Source organism: Amphiura filiformis, chromosome 12, assembly GCF_039555335.1.
Source record: "Amphiura filiformis chromosome 12, Afil_fr2py, whole genome shotgun sequence".
NCBI classification, from domain to species: Eukaryota; Metazoa; Echinodermata; class Ophiuroidea; order Amphilepidida; family Amphiuridae; genus Amphiura; species Amphiura filiformis.
The window spans coordinates 58759327-58782615 of record NC_092639.1 but is presented as its reverse complement, the minus strand read 5'-3'; the positions used below and the strand labels follow the sequence as shown (position 1 = coordinate 58782615).

Below are 23289 nucleotides of genomic sequence, written 5' to 3'. Positions count from 1 at the left end.
AATTGTTAATAGTAAATTGTAATCATGATTTTTAATAGAAAATTATATTTTGTTAATTGAAAAAATATCATTAGTTACCTGGTACAGCCTAGACTGCGGATTTTACACAGCTACTGAAACCGACTCTGGCACCGCAATGATTCTGATCACCATCACCAAGAGGGGCGACCTGAGCCAAGGAACCACTGTGTGTAAGTAGAATGAAATGGAGGAATGTCAATGAAAGTAAATATAAAAGAATATGTGAACTTTTCATTAAAACTCATATTTATTATTATTATTGTTGTTGTTGTTGTTGTTGTTGTTGTTGTTGTTGTTGTTGTTATTATTATTATTATTATTGTTATTGTTGTTGTTGTTGTTGTTGTTGTTGTTGTTGTTGTTGTTGTTATTATTATTATTACAGTACTCTCAACAATGGATATCACAGCAACAGGAGGCGTTGGGCTTGATTACACCATCAAATTGAACGAGCCAATTACATTTGCCGCTGACACCGAGACAGTGAAGACGTCACAGCTCATTATTTTGTCGGATGATATTGCCGAAGGAAATGAGTATCTTCAAGTTGCGCTTAGTTTACCGTCGTCTCCACCTGCCGGAGATGCTCTTAGTGATGTGAACAAGGCACTAGTTATAATATATGACGATGATGCACCCGGTAATATGTTTGCTATTGCCCATTGTCTTTGTAGTTTTTAACGCTCTTAATAGTGATGACGACAATAAGAATGGGCAATGATTTTGATATTCTAATATTTTATATCTGGATTTTATAATCCTATAAAACTCCCGAGGGACACTCAACTTTAGAAGTGACGGCATGTGCCTGGTTATTCCTCCCCTTTTAAAATCAATTATGCCCAATGACCCCCCCCCCTTTGTTTCAAGTTATTCTACCTAATGACCCTTTTTCCAGAAATCTCTCATTCATTTCTAACTTAGCAAGTATAAAACATGTTTTGAGCAAAGAACAAGCCTAATTGGTTAACAAGTTAGATACTGATAGTCAAAAACAACAAAACATCAGGAGCATGACTCCTTAAATACAGTAATTGGTGCAATGCACATTGGAGGTTTATTTTGAAAAAGTAGGAAATTGTTAATAGTAAATTGTAAGCATGATTTTTAATAGAAAATTACATTTTGTTAATTGAAAAAATATCATTAGTTACCTGGTACAGCCTAGACTGCGGATTTTACACAGCTACTGAGACCGACTCTGGCACCGCAATGATTCTGATCACCATCACCAAGAGGGGCGACCTGAGCCAAGGAACCACTGTCTGTAAGTAGAATGAAATGGAGGAATGTCAATGAAAGTAAATATAAAAGAATATGTGAACTTTTCATTAAAACTCATATTTATTATTATTATTGTTGTTGTTGTTGTTGTTGTTGTTGTTGTTGTTGTTGTTGTTATTATTATTATTATTATTATTGTTATTGTTATTGTTATTGTTGTTGTTGTTGTTGTTGTTGTTATTATTATTATTATTACAGTACTCTCAACAATGGATATCACAGCAACAGGAGGCGTTGGGCTTGATTACACCATCAAATTGAACGAGCCAATTACATTTGCCGCTGACACCGAGACAGTGAAGACGTCACAGCTCATTATTTTGTCGGATGATATTGCCGAAGGAAATGAGTATTTTCAAGTTGCGCTTAGTTTACCGTCGTCTCCACCTGCCGGGGATGCTCTTAGTGATGTGAACAAGGCACTAGTTATAATATATGACGACGATGCACCCGGTAATATGTTTGCTATTGCCTATTGTCTTTGTAGTTTTTAACGCTCTTAATAGTGATGACGACAATAAGAATGGGCAATGATTTTGATATTCTAATATTTTATATCTGGATTTTATAATCCCATAAAACTCCCGAGGGACACTCAACTTTAGAAGTGACGGCATGTGCCTGGTTATTCCTCCCCTTTTAAAATCAATTATGCCCGATGACCCCCCCCCCCTTTGTTTCAAGTTATTCTACCTAATGACCCCCTTTTCCAGAAATCTCTCATTTCAACAAATTTGTATTACAAGTTTGGCAAAGTTGGAAAACAATTGCAATTACCAATTTTCTTCCAAATTATTGTACCCAATAAACCCCTTTTGTCACTTTTATATACAATGACCCAACGTTTGTTAAACAACATTTATGAGCCCACACCATAAATGTACATTACCTTATACCTTTTTGTGTAAAAGGGCAGTCATTCAATCAATTTTCTCAGCTAAAAACAACTGGTTGGTTCAAATTATATTTTCTTTATAATACAAGATCTAGGTAGGCATAAAAGATGAAAAAAATTATTTTGCCAAAGCCAAAATTTTGAGATAAAACCCGTCAAATGGGATTGTTGTTTTGTAACTGGCCAGACATGAATATATAATGTACATTACTATATTTCTGAACATATTTATATCTCTATAAAGCCTCAACATTTTCTCGAAAATTACACAAAGAAGATAATTTCAACACAAATTGTCCTGGAATAGGACCTTATTTATGAATTGATAACAAATTTGAACCGACACATTCATTTTCATACATAATTTTTCTCAATGGTGCCCAATGCAACTGCTGGCACTTTCAACAGGCTCAATTGCATTACCGTCGTCTGCTAGGTTATCTTATTTGGTGTTGTGGGTCCTTATATGCAATAGACAAATTGATACGCATTGGTCATTAGTCCAGCTAAATACACGTCGCTTCTAAAGTTCAGTGCCCCACCCCTATCCCCAAAAAAAAATATTAAAAAAATAGATCAATAATTGAAATTATAAAAAAATAAATTCGAAAAAAGACGAGATGGATAATATAATTAGGTAGTCAGGTGATTTCTTCATTCAATATGAAAATGTATGTTCTCTTGGGAAACCTTTTATAAGGGAGTGTTTAGAAATACTCTGGTGGGGGCTGGAAAATATGTAGGGGGTCATAAAATGTCTGAGTTCTGAATAGGGGGAGTTGAAAAGGTTTTGGGTGTATGAAAAGGGGGGTTAAAAAGTTTGGCACGTAGAGGGGGTAAAAATATTTGCGCGTGCGCTCGCAAATGTTCCAGTACAGCTAGAAAAGTACATTCTGATAAGTCATTCAATAGTCAGATATATATTATTATGAAGTGTTAAAAATTTGTCTTGTCTATAATTTAATTTTGAGGGTTGTGTCAGTTCCTTCTAGTCTGCTCTTTAAATCACTAGAAAGCTCTTCTTTAGTGTTGACAATTTCTACAATAATGTTTCATGTAGTACAGATTATTAATTTATTATCACTGATATATACTGGCCCACTATAGGAAAAATAACTCGAGGTTCATTTGCACAAATCTCAAATCTAGTATGCTTATTCTCATAAGACGCGATGTATGATATAATTAAATAGTCAGCTTATTGCTTCAACCCACGTCTGTCTGTCCCAGTGGTTTTGCCGGAAACCTTTGTCAATTTGGAAGTGCAAATTTGACAGAATTAGACAATTTTTGAGTCATGCGGTGGTTTTTTAATCCAATGTTTCCACGTTTACGTCATTGCATAGTTTACGCCTGGTTTTAATATTTGACGACGATACACCCAGCAATGTTTCTATTGCCTTGTTGTCTTTGTAGTTAAATAATGAAGACTACAATTGACAGTGGGCAATTGGTTTGACATTTTAATATTTTATCCCGGGATAATAAATTTAATCCTATAAAAAAAATTCCCTGGCATTTAAGTTTATGAGTGACGGGTGTGTGCCTGTCATGTCAATACCCGCCACCTTTTTAAAGTAATATATACCCGATTATCCTTTTTTTCCTAGAATTTTATCATTAAATGCCATAAAATAATGCACAAACTTTCAAATTCTCCTTTATCAACAAATTTGCATTGTAAATTTGGCAAAATTAGACAAAAATTAACTCTGGTATTTAAAAAAAAAATTGTTTAGACCCAATAACCACACACCTAATTTTACACAGCTACATAGGCGTAATTCATTTGCGCAAATGTCAAATCTGGTTATGTTTATTTTTACTTTTTTAACTTATAAAGTCGTCGTAAACTTTTATAATTTTCAGTGTGTGATGGTATGAATGGTTGTGACAATAATGGACTATGTGTAGCAACCGATGTCTGTGTCTGTCCCAGTGGTTTTACCGGAAACCTTTGCCAATTTGGTAGTTCAAATCCAGGTAAACTTCATTACTATTGTTGGTTTATTCCAAATGCTGAAATACATATGGTGATGTTTTAATCCAATGATTTCGCTTTAAGGAATTATGGCTGATATTCCGAAAGTGGGTCTAACTTTGGGTTCTAACTTTATCCCGGGACTAGTTAGTCCCGATTTAGGCTTAAACCCGAGTCTAAGTTTATTTGACATTCCAAAAGCTCGGACTAATTAGATCTGAGCTAAACCCGGGTTTAAGCCTGGGTCTAAGTTTGACCTTGTATGGTAATCACTGTGGTGTATACAACTGTGCCCATCAGAAGGAACTTTGTACAAGAGTATGATGTTTCAATTTAACTGGAAGGCTAATTGAACTTCTTCCGCAAATTAACTGTTTTACTTCATTCCTATTGTTTCTACAAATTGGATATAATTGAAATACCCCCAATGATGTCAATTTATCTATTGCTAAATAATTCATCTTCAAGTTGCAAAATACCCAATCAGTAATAATACTGTTTTCCATGGGTGCCCAGGGGTCAAACAAAATAAATCAAAAGGTTAAAACATTCATATGAAATATACAAATTCTTAAAAGCACATGTATAGAGAAATAAAACTAAATACAACAATACATTATCAATATACAAGTGTAAAATACAAACGTTAAGAAATAATCTGTTTAAAAATTGAAACACTAGCAGGAAGATTATAAAGTTACCAGCCCCCTAGAGATTTTCTTTCATCTGAATTATTTCCTTACGAGCCAGCTCGTTTTCCCAAACAGCATCACAATAATCAAAATGAGGTAAAAGATTTAAGGTAGCCTTTAGCAAGATATTACGTACTCTTCTACGAAGACCGATGCGTTGATTAATTTTGGACGATTTAAGTTTTTTCCATGATTTTACCAAATGTTTTCTTTGAAATTTGATATGTAAACAAAATGTAAAAACACGTTTTGATTTCTTGTAAATACCTGATAAGATTGTGCATTTGTCTAGCATTCCAATGATCTCCCTCGACTTTATCATGGGGTATAGCAGTTCTTGGAACATATAAATTGATTTAAATAATAAAAAAATTCCGATTCTTTTTAAATAAAAAAGTTTAAAATTCTCTTTTTGTAACAAATTTGCCTTGTAAATTAGACCAAATTAGAGAAACGAGATAAATTTTGCCTTTTTTTTCAAAATTTTCTACCCGATGACCCATTAATTCAAAATGTCGTACCCAATAACCACTTCATTTGTTTAGACCCAATGACCGCCCCATTTAATTTTAAACAACATTCATATGCGATATGCCCCTACTATCCGACGTGAATGCCCCCCTCGAAATTTCAATTGCCCGGAACTCAAATCTAATAATGCTCAATTTTCAAAAAATATGCGATGGATGATACAGTTAGGTAGTCAGCTGCTTCATTCAAAATTAAAATACTTATGCAGTCTAGTAAACTTTTATAATTTTCAGTGTGTGATGGTGGGAATGGTTGTGCCAATAATGGACTATGTGTATCAGCCGACGTCTGTGTCTGTCCCAGTGGTTTTACCGGAAACCTTTGCCAATTTGGCAGTTCAAGTCCAGGTAAACTTCGTTACTATTGTTGGTTTAATTCCAAATGCACAAAGTGGTGTTTTAATCCAAAGATGCTGCTTCGACCATTGAATTCAATCATTAAAAACCTATAAAAGAATGCAGACACATTTAAATTCTCTTTTTGCAACAAATTTGCATTGTAAATTTGGATAAATTGGAGAAACCAGATAAATTTTGCAATTTTTTCAAAATTTTCTACGCGAAGACCCACTAAATCAAAATTTCGTACACAATAACCCCCTTCATTTGTTTAGACCAATGACCGTTAAACAATATTCATAGGCGATATGCCCTTACTTTTCGACGTGAATGCCCCTCGAAATTTCACTTGCCCGAAACTCAAAATCTAATAATGCTTATTTTTCACAAAAACGCGATGTATGATACAGTTAGCTTGCTGCGTCATTCAAAATTAAAATACTTACGTAGTCTTGGTAAACTTTTATAATTTCCAGTGTGTGATGGTGGGAATGGTTGTGCCAATAATGGACTATGTGTATCAGCCGACATCTGTCTCTGTCCCAGTGGTTTTACCGGAACCTTTTGCCAATTTGGTATTTCAAGTCCAGGTAAACTTTGTTACTATTGTTGGTTTTATTCCAAATGCACAAAGTGTTTTTTTAATCCAGGTAAACTTCCTTACTGTTGTTGGTTTTATTCCAAATGCACACAGTGGTGTTTTAAACCAAACATTTTGTACCCAATAACCTCATTCATTTGTTTAGACCCAATGGCCGACCACCTAATTCTAAATTACATACCGTACATAGGCGATATTCCGGTACTTTCCGATGTGAATGCCCCCGAAATTCATTGACACGAATCTCAAATCTAGTAACGCTTATTCTTCACAAAAATGCGATGTTTTGATATAATTAGGTAGTCAGCTTATGTTCATTGAAAATTTAAATACTTGCGTAGTCTTGATAAACTTTTATCCTTTTCAGTGTGTGATGGTGGGAATGGTTGTGCCAATAATGGACTATGTGTATCAGCTGACGTCTGTGTCTGTCCCAGTGGTTTTACCGGAAACCTTTGCCAATTTGGCAGTTCAAGTCCAGGTAAACTTCGTAACTATTGTTGGTTTAATTCCAAATGCACAAAGTGGTGTTTTAATCCAAAGATGCTGCTTCGACCATTGAAGTCAATCATTAAAAACCTATAAAATAATGCAGACACATTTAAATTCTCTTTTTGCAACAAATTTGCATTGTAAATTTGGATAAATTGGAGAAACCAGATAAATTTTGCCATTTTTTCAAAATTTTCTACCCGAAGACCCATTAAATCAAAATTTCGTACGCAATAACCCCCTTCATTTGTTTAGACCAATGACCGTTAAACAATATTCAAAGGCGATATGCCCTTACTTTTCGACGTGAATGCCCCCTCGAAATTTCACTTGCCCGAAACTCAAAATCTAATAATGCTTATTTTTCACAAAAACGCGATGTATGATACAGTTAGCTTGCTGCGTCATTCAAAATTAAAATACTTACGTAGTCTTGGTAAACTTTTATAATTTCCAGTGTGTGATGGTGGGAATGGTTGTGCCAATAATGGACTATGTGTATCAGCCGACATCTGTCTCTGTCCCAGTGGTTTTACCGGAACCTTTTGCCAATTTGGTATTTCAAGTCCAGGTAAACTTTGTTACTATTGTTGGTTTTATTCCAAATGCACAAAAGTGGTTTTTAATCCAGGTAAACTTCCTTACTGTTGTTGGTTTTATTCCAAATGCACACAGTGGTGTTTTAAACCAAACATTTTGTACCCAATAACCTCATTCATTTGTTTAGACCCAATGGCCGACCACCTAATTCTAAATTACATACCGTACATAGGCGATATTCCGGTACTTTCCGATGTGAATGCCCCCGAAATTCATTGACACGAATCTCAAATCTAGTAACGCTTATTCTTCACAAAAATGCGATGTTTTGATATAATTAGGTAGTCAGCTTATGTTCATTGAAAATTTAAATACTTGCGTAGTTTTGATAAACTTTTATCCTTTTCAGTGTGTGATGGTGGGAATGGTTGTGCCAATAATGGACTATGTGTATCAGCTGACGTCTGTGTCTGTCCCAGTGGTTTTACCGGAAACCTTTGCCAATTTGGCAGTTCAAGTCCAGGTAAACTTCGTAACTATTGTTGGTTTAATTCCAAATGCACAAAGTGGTGTTTTAATCCAAAGATGCTGCTTCGACCATTGAAGTCAATCATTAAAAACCTATAAAATAATGCAGACACATTTAAATTCTCTTTTTGCAACAAATTTGCATTGTAAATTTGGATAAATTGGAGAAACCAGATAAATTTTGCCATTTTTTCAAAATTTTCTACCCGAAGACCCATTAAATCAAAATTTCGTACGCAATAACCCCCTTCATTTGTTTAGACCAATGACCGTTAAACAATATTCAAAGGCGATATGCCCTTACTTTTCGACGTGAATGCCCCCTCGAAATTTCACTTGCCCGAAACTCAAAATCTAATAATGCTTATTTTTCACAAAAACGCGATGTATGATACAGTTAGCTTGCTGCGTCATTCAAAATTAAAATACTTACGTAGTCTTGGTAAACTTTTATAATTTCCAGTGTGTGATGGTGGGAATGGTTGTGCCAATAATGGACTATGTGTATCAGCCGACATCTGTCTCTGTCCCAGTGGTTTTACCGGAACCTTTTGCCAATTTGGTATTTCAAGTCCAGGTAAACTTTGTTACTATTGTTGGTTTTATTCCAAATGCACAAAGTGGTTTTTTAATCCAGGTAAACTTCCTTACTGTTGTTGGTTTTATTCCAAATGCACACAGTGGTGTTTTAAACCAAACATTTTGTACCCAATAACCTCATTCATTTGTTTAGACCCAATGGCCGACCACCTAATTCTAAATTACATACCGTACATAGGCGATATTCCGGTACTTTCCGATGTGAATGCCCCCGAAATTCATTGACACGAATCTCAAATCTAGTAACGCTTATCTCTTCACAAAAATGCGATGTTTTGATATAATTAGGTAGTCAGCTTATGTTCATTGAAAATTTAAATACTTGCGTAGTCTTGATAAACTTTTATCCTTTTCAGTGTGTGATGGTGGGAATGGTTGTGCCAATAATGGACTATGTGTATCAGCTGACATCTGTGTCTGTCCCAGTGGTTTTACCGGAAACCTTTGCCAATTTGGCAGTTCAAGTCCAGGTAAACTTCGTTACTATTGTTGGTTTAATTCCAAATGCACAAAGTGGTGTTTTAATCCAAAGATGCTGCTTCGACCATTGAAGTCAATCATTAAAAACCTATAAAATAATGCAGACACATTTAAATTCTCTTTTTGCAACAAATTTGCATTGTAAATTTGGATAAATTGGAGAAACCAGATTTTTCAAAATTTTCTACCCGAAGACCCATTAAATCAAAATTTCGTACGCAATAACCCCCTTCATTTGTTTAGACCAATGACCGTTAAACAATATTCAAAGGCGATATGCCCTTACTTTTCGACGTGAATGCCCCTCGAAATTTCACTTGCCCGAAACTCAAAATCTAATAATGCTTATTTTTCACAAAAACGCGATGTATGATACAGTTAGCTTGCTGCGTCATTCAAAATTAAAATACTTACGTAGTCTTGGTAAACTTTTATAATTTCCAGTGTGTGATGGTGGGAATGGTTGTGCCAATAATGGACTATGTGTATCAGCCGACATCTGTCTCTGTCCCAGTGGTTTTACCGGAACCTTTTGCCAATTTGGTATTTCAAGTCCAGGTAAACTTTGTTACTATTGTTGGTTTTATTCCAAATGCACAAAGTGGTTTTTTAATCCAGGTAAACTTCCTTACTGTTGTTGGTTTTATTCCAAATGCACACAGTGGTGTTTTAAACCAAACATTTTGTACCCAATAACCTCATTCATTTGTTTAGACCCAATGGCCGACCACCTAATTCAAAATTACATACCGTACATAGGCGATATGCCGGTACTTTCTGATGTGAATGCCCCCGAAATTCATTGACACGAATCTCAAATCTAGTAACGCTTATTCTTCACAAAAATGCGATGTTTTGATATAATTAGGTAGTCAGCTTATGTTCATTGAAAATTTAAATACTTGCGTAGTCTTGATAAACTTTTATCCTTTTCAGTGTGTGATGGTATGAATGGTTGTGCCAATAATGGACTATGTGTATCAGCCGACGTCTGTGTCTGTCCCAGTGGTTTTACCGGAAACTTTTGCCAATTTGGTATTTCAAGTCCAGGTAAACTTCGTTACTATTGTTGGTTTTATTCCAAATGCACAAAGTGGTGTTTTAATCCAAAGATGCTGATTTGACGACATTGCATATTATACGCAAATTGGCTTAATCAGGGACATGAGACAGTTTTAATATTTAATGATGATGCACCTGGTAATATGGTTCTATTGCATCTTTGTCTTTGTAGTTTATAGCACTTATTAAATCATTTTAAGACGATAATACATTGACAAGGAGCAATTGGTTTAAAATTCTAATATTTTATCGCGGGGTACTTTAATCTTATAAAAATCCCGGGGTACTCAACTTTTAACGTAAGGGTATATGTGCTTGTCATATTAATCATATTAATAGACTCCTTCTTTGAAGGAGAATATACCAGATATCCCCTTTTTTTTAATCTAGAATTCAGTCATTAAAACCTATAAAATAATGCAAACACTTTCAAATTCTCTTTTTGCAACAAATTTGCATTGTAAATTTGGGCAAATTGGAGAAACCAGATAAATTTTGCATTTTTTTTCTCCAAATTTTCTACCCGAAGACCCATTATATCAAAATTTTATACCAAATAACCCCCTTCATTTGTTTAGACCAACGACCGTCCCAATTAATTTCAAACAACATTCATAGGCAATATGCCCCCTCTTTCCGACGTAAATGCCCCCCTCGAAGTGTCATTTGTCCGAAACTCAAATCTAGTAATGCTTATTTTCTTTAAAATGCGATGTATGATACAATTAGGTAGTCCGCTTGTTGCTTCATTCAAAATTAAAATACTTACGTAGTCTTGGTAAACTTTTCCTCCTTTTCCTTTTCCAGTGTGTGATGTTGGAAATGGTTGTGCCAATAGTGGACTATGTGTAGCACCCGATGTCTGCCTCTGTCCCAGTGGTTTTACCGGAAACTTTTGCCAATTTGGCAGTTCAAGTCCAGGTAAACTTCCTTACTATTGTTGGTTTTATTCCAAATGCATATGTGACCTGCTCCAACAAAACCCGGAACTAGTCGCCAGACATGTTTTTGAGTTATAGGCCTTTAAAGATGAAATTCCCATAAAAAAAATGGAATGTATGATATAATTAGGTAGTCAGTTTATTGCTTTATTAAAAATCAAAACACTTACGTAGTCTTTTGAACAAATTCATCAGGACTGTTCCATAAAACTGTATATTTGTTCATATACTAGTCCAAGTTAAACACACTTACGTGCAGACGTTTCGATAGCTACCAGCTATCTTTCTCAATGCTACTGTTGATGTGATGATCGCTGTACAGCAGTTGATCGCTGCTTGGCAACAGAGTTGCCAGACGATTTCTCCATCAACAGGTCGTCATAAATGTGACTTAGGTTATACTGGCCCTCGTCTCGGTTCATTGTTGCTCGTTGCTTTCTGATGGTGATGGCCTCCTTTATCCATCTTGTGTATTTATCACTCTCTTTTCCGACAATCCTTGCCTCCTCCCAATTGATGATATGATTATTGTCCACAACATGGTCAGTTATCGCAGATTTATGGATGGTAGATTGCGAAGCTTTCCTGTTGGCTCTAGTGCGGATATTGGTAGCGACTTTATCTGCCTCACTTCGATGTTTATCTAAGCGCTTCCCGAATTTTCTACCGGTTTCACCTATGTATGTGAGATCACAGTTTTTGCATGGGATAGAATAAATGACATCCGTAGAATTTTGCGGCTCGCGTTTATCTTTCGGATGGACGAGAAGGTTGCGTAAAGAGGTGTGGGGTTTCATGGCGGCATGGATGTTATAAGACTTCATGACTCTGGCGACACGCTCAGACACCCCTTCCACATACGGTAATGTCACAAATCCCTGGATTTTTTACTGTCGTCTTTGGATTTCTTGCCTTTTTGCTTAGGAGTAGCCATTTTGCTCTTAACTTTATCCACACACCAGTCCGGATATCCACACTGTTTTAAAGCACCTTTAATAATCTTCTCCTCCTCCTCTTTGTCCTGATCTTCGGTGACAATCTTATCTTTCCTATCTAACAGTGTGCGAACAACCCCAAGTTTTTGATGTAGGGGATGGTGCGATTTGAAGTTCAAGTACTGGTTTGTGTGGGTGGCTTTGCGATAAACTAAAAGCTTCACGGACCCATCTTCGCGGCGAACAATTAGAGTGTCCAAGAATGGTATCTTTCCGTCGACTTCTTTCTCGAAAGTGAATTTGATGGACTGTGTGTCATCGACTTGGTTAAGATGGTCAGTAAGCGGTATGACTGCGTCTTTGGCTACTACTTCCAGAATGTCGTCGACGTATCTTTTCCAAAGCTTGGGCTTGCATTCAATAGGGGCGGTCATGATGGCTGATTCCTCTAAGTATTCCATAAAGATGTTGGCTGCTAATGGGGACACGGGGCTACCCATAGCCGCTCCGAATCGCTGTCTAAAAATTTTGCCGCGAAAGGTGAAGTACGTCGTGGACAAAATGAATTCCAAAAGCTCAACTACATCATCCGCAGTTAGATTGAAACCTTGCGATTGGTTGTAGTCTCTAAGCCAGCGTTCTTTACTAACTCTGTCTTTCACTATGTCTAATACTTTGCTGATGGGAGTGCAAGTAAAAAGTGAGACTACGTCGTGGGAATTAAGTATGTCCCCTTCATCAATGAGAATATCCACAAGCTCTTCTGCCAGGTGCGTTGAGTTCTTAACATGGTGCACAGTATTCCCTACCATAGGACCTAGGATATCAGCTAACCATCTCGATGTAGCATAACCTATCGTAGATGTGTAGTCCACTATGGGTCTTAGGGGTGCATTCGGTTTGTGGATTTTTGGAGTACAGTACAGCCTGGGAATATTCTCGGCTGTCGGATATAACTGTTTGTATTTACCAAACGTGATCTTATCTTCCTCATTGAGTCTAGTAAGAATGGCTACAAGCTTTCTCTTATATTTCTGAGTAGGATCTGAAGATAACTCCTCATACGTTTTTGTATCACCGAGCAAGTTGTTGACCTTCTCATTATATTCATCTTTATCTAAAATAACCGTGGCTCTCCCCTTATCCGCGGGCAAAATGATGATGCTATCTTCCTTCTTAAGATCTTTAACCGCCTGTCTCTCGTCTTTACTTAAGTTTTACTTGGGGGGCTTGGAAGATTTAAGCGCACTTGTTACTTTAGCCCTAAGCTGAATCGCTTCCGGGTGCGTAAGCTTCTTACACGCTAACTCAGTGGCAATAACAAACTCATCACTACATACATTTGTCGGCGAAACCGCATAATTAAGCCCTTTTGCAAGCACGTTATTCTGAGCATGACTTAATTTATACTTAGATAAGTTAACTACCCACTTTTTAAGTTGTGTTCCTGTGAGGTCGGGTTCCGTAGCACCAGTAGACAAGCCGTGTTTTGACTTTTTGTTTTGGTCTCTCTCTGTCAAATTCTGCAGCTTCCGTACATGGCGACATTTTGTTTTCTCAAAGGTGTTCTCGCGTATTCTCGCTAGGTGGGACGAGATTTCTTTGTCCAGCTCCGATTTCGCGGGAATTACGGCTTTTAATTTCTTTTCTAAATCCGATTTCTGACTTTTTAAATTAACCAGTTTATTATTGATGACTCTTACTCTTTCCCGGAGTAAATTACGCTGAGCTTGCAATATAATGTCCTTGGCTTTCTTGGTGTTGATCGGGCACTTTATTTTGAGGCTAGGTGGAGTGAGGCTTAGATCGCGGCATCTGAGAGTGTAAACAAGATGGTTGCGATGTCGGGCGATTTTTCGTTCACAGTTTTCTAAGTCACGGAAGAGTTTTCTAAGTCCATCCGAAAGATAAACGCGAGCCGCAAAATTCTACGGATGTCATTTATTCTATCCCATGCAAAAACTGTGATCTCACATACATAGGTGAAACCGGTAGAAAATTCGGGAAGCGCTTAGATGAACATCGAAGTGAGGCAGATAAAGTCGCTACCAATATCCGCACTAGAGCCAACAGGAAAGCTTCGCAATCTACCATCCATAAATCTGCGATAACTGACCATGTTGTGGACAATAATCATATCATCAATTGGGAGGAGGCAAGGATTGTCGGAAAAGAGAGTGATAAATACACAAGATGGATAAAGGAGGCCATCACCATCAGAAAGCAACGAGCAACAATGAACCGAGACGAGGGCCAGTATAACCTAAGTCACATTTATGACGACCTGTTGATGGAGAAATCGTCTGGCAACTCTGTTGCCAAGCAGCGATCAACAACTGCTGTACAGCGATCATCACATCAACAGTAGCATTGAGAAAGATAGCTGGTAGCTATCGAAACGTCTGCACGTAAGTGTGTTTAACTTGGACTAGTATATGAAAAAATATACACTTACGTAGTCTTGGTAAATTTTTTATAATTTCCAGTGTGTGATGGTGGCAATGGTTGTGCCAATAATGGAATATGTGTAGCAACCGACCTCTGTGTCTGTCCCAGTGGTTTTACCGGAAACCTTTGCCAATTTGGCATTTCAAGTCCAGGTAAACTTCCTTACTGTTGATTCTAATTAGAATAAGTTGACATAAATGCAGCTGAACAGATTATCGATGTATATCCTTAAATACAAAATAATATTGAATTTTTGAGTCATATGATGAGGTTTTAATCCAATGTTTCCACTTTTACGACATTGCATATTTTGCGCGATGTTGTTCATTCCAAATTCAATTCCGAAAAAAAACACCACTCGGCCATGGACTTTTATTTTAAGTTTGTCACTATATTTTACAGTAAATCGAGCAGACTTAGAAACTTGTTTGATTCCACTAACTATTTGTGATCGAAATGTACACAAAATGACTGCAATCATAAAAAAACAAATCGAATTGAGGATTTGTTTTCACTCGACTGTGAGTCTCATCATCAACCGGAAGTGACGTGGCACGGACCGACAGAATAAAAATATTATAATGAAAGACAGAGATAAAAAGATTTTATCGCGTCTGACGTCATCTGTCAATCAAACTCGTGCAGGGTTTGTTTACAAGTGTCGTGATGATGACTTGCTGAACGCGGCGGTATAACCGGACGCCTTATTGTTAATTTTGCACCTTCAAACATACAAACCATCTCAAAAGTTAGGTCTTTATAGTAGGAAACTTTCTTTTGCGAATGCACCATGTCAACAATGCCTAGAAAAGTTGCTTTTTGCCTTGAAAAAGTACGTAATTTTTCGACATTTTCTGGGGTTTTTTTCTCCGATCGGCATCAGGTAAATCGGTCTTCCTTTTACGCTCTATTAAGTTGTATTAAGGCGATTTAATACCCTGATTTTCATCAGTACCCATCTTCTTTTTTTTGTTGCAAATTTATAAAGTATATAAATATGTTCATCATCTCATGTCCTGAACTTATAAAATATCTCTACATACAAAGTGGTTTTAAACCATTTTAGAAAATCATTTTAGCCCTATATATTTTTGTGTTTACTGTATCCTGGTAACTGAGATGTGTGTTTCATAACAAACCATAATTTATTCTATTGAACATGTCCAAGTAGAATACATGAATAGAATACATTAAATCCTTTGTTATACTATCTATAGAAATATACTCACTGATTATAACACTGAATAAATTAAATAGGCCTAAATAATCTCTTCCACATAGACAATTTAATACTAATCCATGTATGTATCTTCTATAATATGTTGTTAGGAAAAGAGATTAAAAAAGGCTATAAGGTCATCAAAGGTCAGGTTATAGGTCAATTAGTTCAAGTCAAATTCAGGCATCAATTTTGAATACATGTGATAGTCTGTGATATCATACATGTCATAATGAGGCATCAATTTTGATATTTTGTCTGTTACTGGATATATAATGGAAATGTGTGAGGTGGATATACTAAAATACCTTGGGATGTAAATGGTGAGTACAATTTAGATTGCCTAGTTGAGTTGGATTGGGCAAATAAATATAAAATAGTTACCAAAATCACAAAAATGAAGCTTACGGAAAACTACCTAATATGGTGGTATAGGTGACAAAAAATACAATCTTTTTCAACATTGCTGTAGTGTGGTTGTGGTAACCTGTTACCTATGGCTTAATTAAGTTTCAGTGACATAGTGTTGCAAGTTCAAAATACAAAATATAGCTCGACATTGAAAATAGAAGCATTTTAACCGTTTTTTGATAGTTGTGGAGCACCAAGTTCATGAAGTCATAAAAGAAATCAGGGACCACTTATTCCCATTTTACATATCAACATTATTTCCCTAATGTGTTAGCAACACATATCCAAAATTTTAACGAAATCCGTTGATAGTAAGCTTTCCAAAATGAAGTGAATTTAAATCATCAGTGATGTACCTCCTTTCGGCTTCTATCTTCAAAAGCATGTATGCTACATTGATACCGATGCCACCAATAAAACGAGAAGATTTGCCCCTTCATTTTGCATACCACTTTGTCCAATTTTTTTTTGTAATTTCTTCACAAAATGCAAAAAAATGCAAAAAAAATCAATGGATGTAGTACCCCCTTAACCAATCACGAATCGTAATTGAGAGAGACGTCAGACGCCATAAAATCTTTTTATCTCTGTCTTTCATTATAACACGAAACTCATTTGGGTAAATCTCAAATCTATTGATACTTATTTTATAAAAACAAAACAAAACGCGATGTATGGTATACGGGGGGATGACAGTGAAACGCGGATTAGCCAAATTTGCACGCTACGAGATACTATACAGAAGTTGCCGCGAATCACAAAATTTGATGGTGCATACAACTAAATCCGCCTGTGAAGCGGTTTCCGGTAAAAGTTTATCACGACTATAGTCCCAACTTTGCATAAAAAACTGTGCAAAATCGGTACAATATTAACAATTTTAGTGTTGCAAATCGTGTTTTGCTAGAACTTGTGAATGTGATCTCTACTAATTTGAACAGAAAACGCGAAAATTTGAGTGATGTTTACGATGATGAGCGCAGGAACACACGAGGTCAAAACGCGGTTAGCAGTCGGACGTAAACACGGGGAAATCGGGTCTTTTTATATAGCGCTATTTTTCTCAAAAAGTAGACCTAAAATATGGTGTCATTTTCAGATATGTTATGCAGAATTTTGTTCTGATTAAGATGATATCAAATATATATTTCAAAGTAAGACGTAACTCGACTTAGGCCTATAGCCTAAAACGTGACCCCTATTTTGCACGTAAAGTCTATGGAAAGCTATTTTGTGGCATGTACCCTTGACACACGTATGGTGGCCGCCATGTCCTAACAGCGCGTCGGGGTCAACAGCGCGTCCGTTAGCACCTCGCTACCATGGCTACGCGTATACAGTTATCTCCAACCATCTGGGGTGAATCACCTCGAGCTTGACAACGATGATCTAAATAGACTATGGCCAAATCTTACGTGTAGGCGTGTAACTTGGGGTTAATTTTCGTGATTGAAACAGTATTTTCTTGTATATCTTGGCCCGGATAGCGGGATTGTTGGTCGATTGGATGCATATGTAATTAATAAAAATTTGTTCATGGTTGTTTCCACGTTTACGACATTGCATAACTTCCGCAATGGTTTGAATATTAATTTTGACGATGTGCCCGGTAATATTTTTCTATTGCCCCTTCGTCTTTGTAGGTTATAGCACTATACATAATGAGGACGACAATTGAAAATTTGCAATTGGTTCAGAATTGTAATATTTTTGCGAGATTCTTTAATCCTATAAAAAATTCCGGGCACTCAACTTTAGAAGTGACGGGTAGAACTCTTCTTTTGAAGTAATAAATACCCGAGTTCCTTCTTTTTATCTAGAATTCTAAAATTTCATAAAATTTTCAGGTCAGAAAACTATAAAGCGCGATAGCGCGAGGACAGACGGACAAACTCTCTATGATTAGTATTATGATATGTAGTCTTGGTAAACCTTTAAAATTTTCAGTGTGTGATGGTGGGAATGGTTGTGCCAATAATGGAATATGTGTAGCAACCGACGTATGTGTCTGCGTCAGTGGTTTTACCGGAAACTTTTGCCAATTTGGCAGTTCAAGTCCAGGTAAACTTTTTTTATTCATTTGTTGGTTCTATATCAAATGCACCAGTAAACTCGATCCGAATAATATTGAATAAGGGAAGAGGAAAAGAGGAAAAGGAAAAGGAGGAAAGAGAAAGAGAGGGAGGGAGAAAGAAGGAGGAGGAGAAGAACATGGACCATTCCCTTTTCCCCGGCAAAGGCGCAGGCGAAGGGGCAGTGGGTCCCCATTTCATACATCTTGTCCCCTCTTTTATCGCTGTGGAATGCTGACCGCCGCGATATTAAAGCTTTTTATTTTTGGCAAGGTTTTTCCCCATATGAAAATCACTAGACAACGCTCCTAAATCTGTACGAACAATTACCCCCTCCTCCTCAAAAAAAAAAGGGGGGGAATAGAATAGAGGCTGTGGGAAATAGAGAGAAAAAGAAAGTTGCACCGTCCATGTGTGTAATGTTACAAGGGGATTCTCTTGATTCTCTTTGTCAATCTCGTTATTTAGGACTATACCATTTTTTACTAACACCTGTCTCAGAAATAGGGGAAAAGGTAACGCGCCATTGGCTTCATTTCATCTAACATTTCGAACATTTTGCCAAATTGAAGACACCCCCCATTCATATTTTTTTACTGTGTACTTACTGCGCTACCTGCGTAATAAATATAAATGAAGCATATCATAGTGTAGCTTAATGGATATCACTATGTGACTCAAACGTTGCATATTTGCCTATTAAAATAGGGGATTCTCAAATACGCTAATGTTATACCTTAATAATAATAATTATTATATTAATGTTATAAAAAGATACGATGATAGTAGAAGAGAACGAGAACGGGGAAAATAGAAATGAGAAGAGAAGTAAAATTGCATGTTATTGCGTATAATAGTAGGTCCATGCCTAAAATTAATTTTGAGACCCGTTAACTTTGTTAATGAAAATCCATAATAATATGATCGGAAAATAACTATAAATTAAAGCATAAATGTTTTGCATCAAATAGCTTCATTTGGGCGTTCATTTAAAAAATCCAAATTCGCAAGGGCGCACATTCCCCCGCAGACACTCCCTGCTTTTTCACAAATTTAACAATTGCTTCACCCCTATCAAAATACACTGTACCTAATGACCCCCTTTTTCATTTGGTTATACCGTACCCAAAGACCACCTCGCCTTTTTTCATAGGCGATAGGCCGGTTCTTCCCGACGCCGGCAGACTAATACCCATCACTTCAAAAGTTGTATGTCCCCCTTCCCGATGAAAAGAAATTTACTCGAAACTTATTTGCGCAAACATGACATCTATTAATACATAGGTAGTCATCTTATTGCTTTATTCAAAATTAAAATACTTACGTAGTCTTGGTAAACCTTTATCATTTTCAGTGTGTGATGGTGGCAATGGTTGTGCCAATAATGGAATATGTATAGGAACCGACATCTGTGTCTGTCACAGTGGTTTTACCGGAAACCTTTGTCAATTTAGCGGTCCAGGTAAACTTCATTACTATTGGGTCTATTCCAAAGTTACGACGATTTTAATATGAATGTTGACAAAAATGTAACTTAATTACTCTAGAACGATATGTATTATACTTGCATTCATTTCTCCGCAACCAGTCAATCGATTCCAGTAAAATTGGCGTATGTGATACAGAATAAAATGGGCTACACGTTGAAATTTTAGATTTTTGGATTATGATGTTTATTTCTCAACTTACGTCCAAATTGGACGTCCCTGTACAAAGGATAAAAACACCCTGTACAAAGGATAAAAACATTATAAAAACACATGAGTGGAGTACACAACTACATTACAGTCCTAAAAGCTACCATTACAAACTTAAAAACTACTATTCCACAAACACAAGTTTACAAAGCAATAAAAGTAAAATTATAATTAGATAGTATACGGTACAAATTTAAAAGTACTATTAACCATAAACACAGCATCATAAAAGGTGACCGAAAAGCAATAAAAGTAAAATTATAATTAGATAGTATACGGTACAAATTTAAAAGTACTATTAACCATAAACACAGCATCATAAAAGGTGACCGAAATATTCACATGTCACATAGCATTAAAAAAGGCAAGTTAACACAGTATCAGCAGTAAAATAAAATTCTCTTCAAAGACAACAGATTAAAAAGGCATACATATGAGCCCTGCAAGTTCAAAAAGGAACATCAGTTGAAGTGCTGGTTAAACAGAAAAGTCTTCAGTGATTTTTTGAAATGGTTGATGGATTGGATGCTCCTAATTGCTTCCGGAAGCTCATTCCATAATGATGGGGCAGTTGAAGCGAAAGATCGCGAGCCATATGTGACAGTCCTGGGAGCAGCTGGTATTTCGAGTAGTGTGAGATATGTAGAACGTGGGGTACGCTTCGGTTTGTGTCGTGAGATTAGTTCGCTTAAGTAAGTGGGGGCCATATTGTGAAGACATTTGACAGTTAGGAGCAGAGTCTTGTATTTAATCCGCTGACGGACTGGGAGCCAGTGTAGCCTGTAGAGGATTGGGGTTATGTGTTCTTTGCGCTTTACAAGACAGACAAGCCTAGCCGTGGCATTCTGTAGGCGTTGGAGACGTTGAATCAGCTTCTCAGGCAGTCCCAAGAGGAGGCTGTTGCAGCAGTCTATTCTGGATGTAATGAAGGCATGCGCGAGCTTTTCTGTTGCTGCTTCATCCAGAAACTTCCTTATCTGTCCAATGCGGTGAATGCAAGCCCACCCAGGACGACAAACATTGGAGATATAATGCCGAGGTTGCGAGCTTCATGCGTTTACATCAATTGCAGAGTCACCAATTGTAACAGTGGAAGGGGGATTGGAACTAACAAAGCATGAGTGAAAGTACAAGATCTCAGTTTTGCTGTCGTTGAACTTCATTTTGTTTTGCAAAGAACAAATAAACCTGCGTGTCATCTGCATAGATAATGTGGTTCAGTAACCACATTTAAGGATGTACTTAATATATACCTCAATATTATTTTGCTCTCATTGCTAGGATTTAAAAAGCTGTCATAGTGTGTTTGGTTCAGCAATTATATAGTACAGTAGGTCAAATGTCAAATATCTCAAGTCATATTTTCAAAATGCACCAATTCAATCGTAACTGTCTCAAATATTTTTATAATTTTCAGTTTGTAATGGTGGGAATGGTTGTGCCAATAACGGAATATGTGTAGCAACCGACGTCTGTGTCTGTGCCAGTGGTTTTAACGGAAACTTCTGTCAATTTGGCGGTCCAGGTAAACTTAACTACTGTTGGTATTATTCCAATCAGTGTACTTCGGTTATATATATACACCTATCCGACTTCGCCATTACTGCGGTGTCCCCGATGTAAAACTGCGGTGTCCCGAGGTCGGGGGTTCCATCCATTATTTATTGTGTGCTATACAGAATTGTACCCGGGAATTGTACACAACATTGATATTCAATACACAATCATGAGTATTGAATTACGAATTAAATCTCCCGCTCTGGTACATCTGTGTTGCCGTCAATAGAGGGCCAAATACAGTAAACGCTTCTCGGATTGGTGTATAAATGCGCTTTTATAAATGCGCATGTGACAATCTCCGCGTTGCCATAACAGCTTATAGACAGTAAGTCTCGAAGTGACCTTCTACATAGCAAGTAGTCTTTCTATACATTTGAATGCAAAGGCGGAACAACATGAGACTGCTGTGCATCAAAATTATCTATTTTGTTCAACTTTGTGATTATATTTTAAACGTTTCCGTACTCGTTGAATTTTTTTTCGTCGTCAATTACTTTCAAAATTTTGTTTTTGATAACATATTACAAATTCGGAATTGCAAAATGTGTAATAATTTTGCAATTCAATTAATACTTAAATTTGATGATATTTATCTACAGAGTTCCTATCCCTTTCTGTATAGTGGTCAATGCATGAGGATTTGGTCACGCTTGTTGGTCTTGGTATGTCATGCCAATGGGTCACGTGCGCATTTATAAAAGTGCATTTATAGATATAACTGAAGTACACTGCCAATTGCAGTAGTTGAAACGATTTTAGCATTATAAATGATGAACCTTTGTCAATTTGGCACTTCAAGTCTAGGTTCAACTTCATTACTGTTGGTTATATTCCAAATGCACCACTTAATATAAATGTTGACAAAAATGCAGCTGAACTAAAAGTAACCATGGTAACAAAGTAAATCCTTAAATACTGATATTGTTAACATGAAAGTTCATCTTTATTAGTAATCCATAATATAACAAATTAATCTCAATACAAATAAATTAGTTACACAGCCACAGCCACTTTGCCACTTTTCCCGACGCTGGTAAGCACATACCAGTCACTTCAAAAGTTGAGCCCCCCCTTCATTAAAAAATATTAAACTCATTTGCTCTAACCTCAAATATATATAGTAAAACGCACAAAATCCTCGATGGGTGATCTGATTAGCTTATTGTTTGCTTCAAAATGAAAATAATTATAGTCTTGGCAAACTTTTATAATTTTCAGTTTGTAATGGTGGGAATGGTTGTGCCAATAATGGAATATGTGTAGCAACCGACGTCTGTGTCTGTGCCAGTGGTTTTAACGGAAACTTTTGTCAATTTGGCGGCCCAGGTAAACTTAATTACTGTTCGTTTTATTCCAATTGTACTAGTTGAAACGATTTAATATTCTGTAGGCGTTGGAGACGTTGAATCAGCTTCTCAGGCAGTCCCAAGAGAAGGCTGTTGCAGCAGTCTATTCTGGATGTAATGAAGGCATGCGCGAGCTTTTCTGTTGCTGCTTCATCCAGAAACTTCCTTATCTGTCCAATGCGGCGAATGCAAGCCCACCCAGGACGACAAACATTGGAGATTTGTTTCTCCATATCGAGGCTGTCTTCAAATATAATGCCGAGGTTCCGAGCTTCATGCGTTAGATCAATTGCAGAGTCACCAATTGTAACATTGGAAGGGGGATTGGAACTAACAAAGCGTGAGTGAAAGTACAAGATCTCAGTTTTGCTGTCGTTGAACTTCATTTTGTTTTGCAAAGTCCAGGCTTTAATGTCTTTCATGCAGCCTTCAAGACAGTCGATCATGATCTCGCGCTCTCCAGAATCAAAGAACAAATAAACCTGCGTGTCATCTGCATAGATAATGTGGTTCAGGCCATGAACCACATTTAAGGATGTACTTAAAATATAATTATCTCAATATTATTTTGCTCTCATTGCTAGGATTTAAAAAGCTGTCACAGTGTGTTTGGTT

The 23289-nt window shown here is 36.7% G+C and overlaps 4 protein-coding genes and 2 long non-coding RNA genes across 6 annotated transcripts in view; 4 read left to right on the top strand and 2 right to left on the bottom strand.

Annotated features, from left to right (window-relative positions):
* LOC140166953 (FRAS1-related extracellular matrix protein 2-like) overlaps positions 1-1799 on the top strand; it is a 30573-nt gene extending 28774 nt beyond the window's left edge. The window contains exons 13-15 of the mRNA XM_072190436.1: positions 75-191; positions 407-661; positions 1504-1799. Coding sequence (XP_072046537.1) covers positions 75-191; positions 407-661; positions 1504-1799 — 668 coding nt within the window. The remainder of the gene's footprint in view (positions 1-74; positions 192-406; positions 662-1503) is intronic.
* Positions 1800-4084: 2285 nt separating this feature from the next.
* Positions 4085-6818, top strand: LOC140165447 (uncharacterized). The gene is made up of 4 exons (XR_011860725.1): positions 4085-4183; positions 5638-5751; positions 6219-6332; positions 6711-6818. It is a non-coding gene; the product is annotated as an uncharacterized lncRNA (long non-coding RNA).
* A 114-nt stretch (positions 6819-6932) lies between these two features.
* LOC140166952 (uncharacterized) lies at positions 6933-11168 on the top strand. The gene is made up of 9 exons (XM_072190435.1): positions 6933-6975; positions 7293-7406; positions 7785-7898; positions 8367-8480; positions 8860-8973; positions 9428-9541; positions 9920-10033; positions 10853-10966; positions 11161-11168. Exons 1-9 carry the CDS (start codon positions 6933-6935, stop codon positions 11166-11168), a joined length of 849 nt encoding a protein of 282 aa, XP_072046536.1.
* Positions 11169-11854: 686 nt separating this feature from the next.
* On the bottom strand, positions 11855-12733 carry LOC140166951 (uncharacterized). Its single transcript, XM_072190434.1, has one exon. It carries the CDS (start codon positions 12731-12733, stop codon positions 11855-11857), a length of 879 nt encoding a protein of 292 aa, XP_072046535.1.
* Positions 12734-19432: 6699 nt separating this feature from the next.
* On the top strand, positions 19433-22648 carry LOC140165446 (uncharacterized). Its single transcript, XR_011860724.1, has 3 exons — positions 19433-19533; positions 21186-21293; positions 22547-22648. It is a non-coding gene; the product is annotated as an uncharacterized lncRNA (long non-coding RNA).
* A 28-nt stretch (positions 22649-22676) lies between these two features.
* LOC140166950 (uncharacterized) lies at positions 22677-23060 on the bottom strand. Its single transcript, XM_072190432.1, has one exon. The coding sequence runs from the start codon at positions 23058-23060 to the stop codon at positions 22677-22679; it is 384 nt and encodes a 127-aa protein (XP_072046533.1).
* Positions 23061-23289: the final 229 nt, after the last annotated feature.

Bases quoted from the DNA above. Each gene is read 5' to 3' on its own strand.
- LOC140166952 (XM_072190435.1), top strand. From the start codon at position 6,933: ATGCAGACACATTTAAATTCTCTTTTTGCAACAAATTTGCATT. The intron at 7,899-8,366 runs GTAAACTTCGTA...TATAATTTCCAG, and splicing joins ATTTGGCAGTTCAAGTCCAG to TGTGTGATGGTGGGAATGGT. The intron at 9,542-9,919 runs GTAAACTTTGTT...TATCCTTTTCAG, and splicing joins ATTTGGTATTTCAAGTCCAG to TGTGTGATGGTATGAATGGT.
- LOC140166951 (XM_072190434.1), bottom strand. From the start codon at position 12,733: ATGGTAGGGAATACTGTGCACCATGTTAAGAACTCAACGCACCTGGCA.
- LOC140166950 (XM_072190432.1), bottom strand. From the start codon at position 23,060: ATGAAGTTCAACGACAGCAAAACTGAGATCTTGTACTTTCACTCACGC.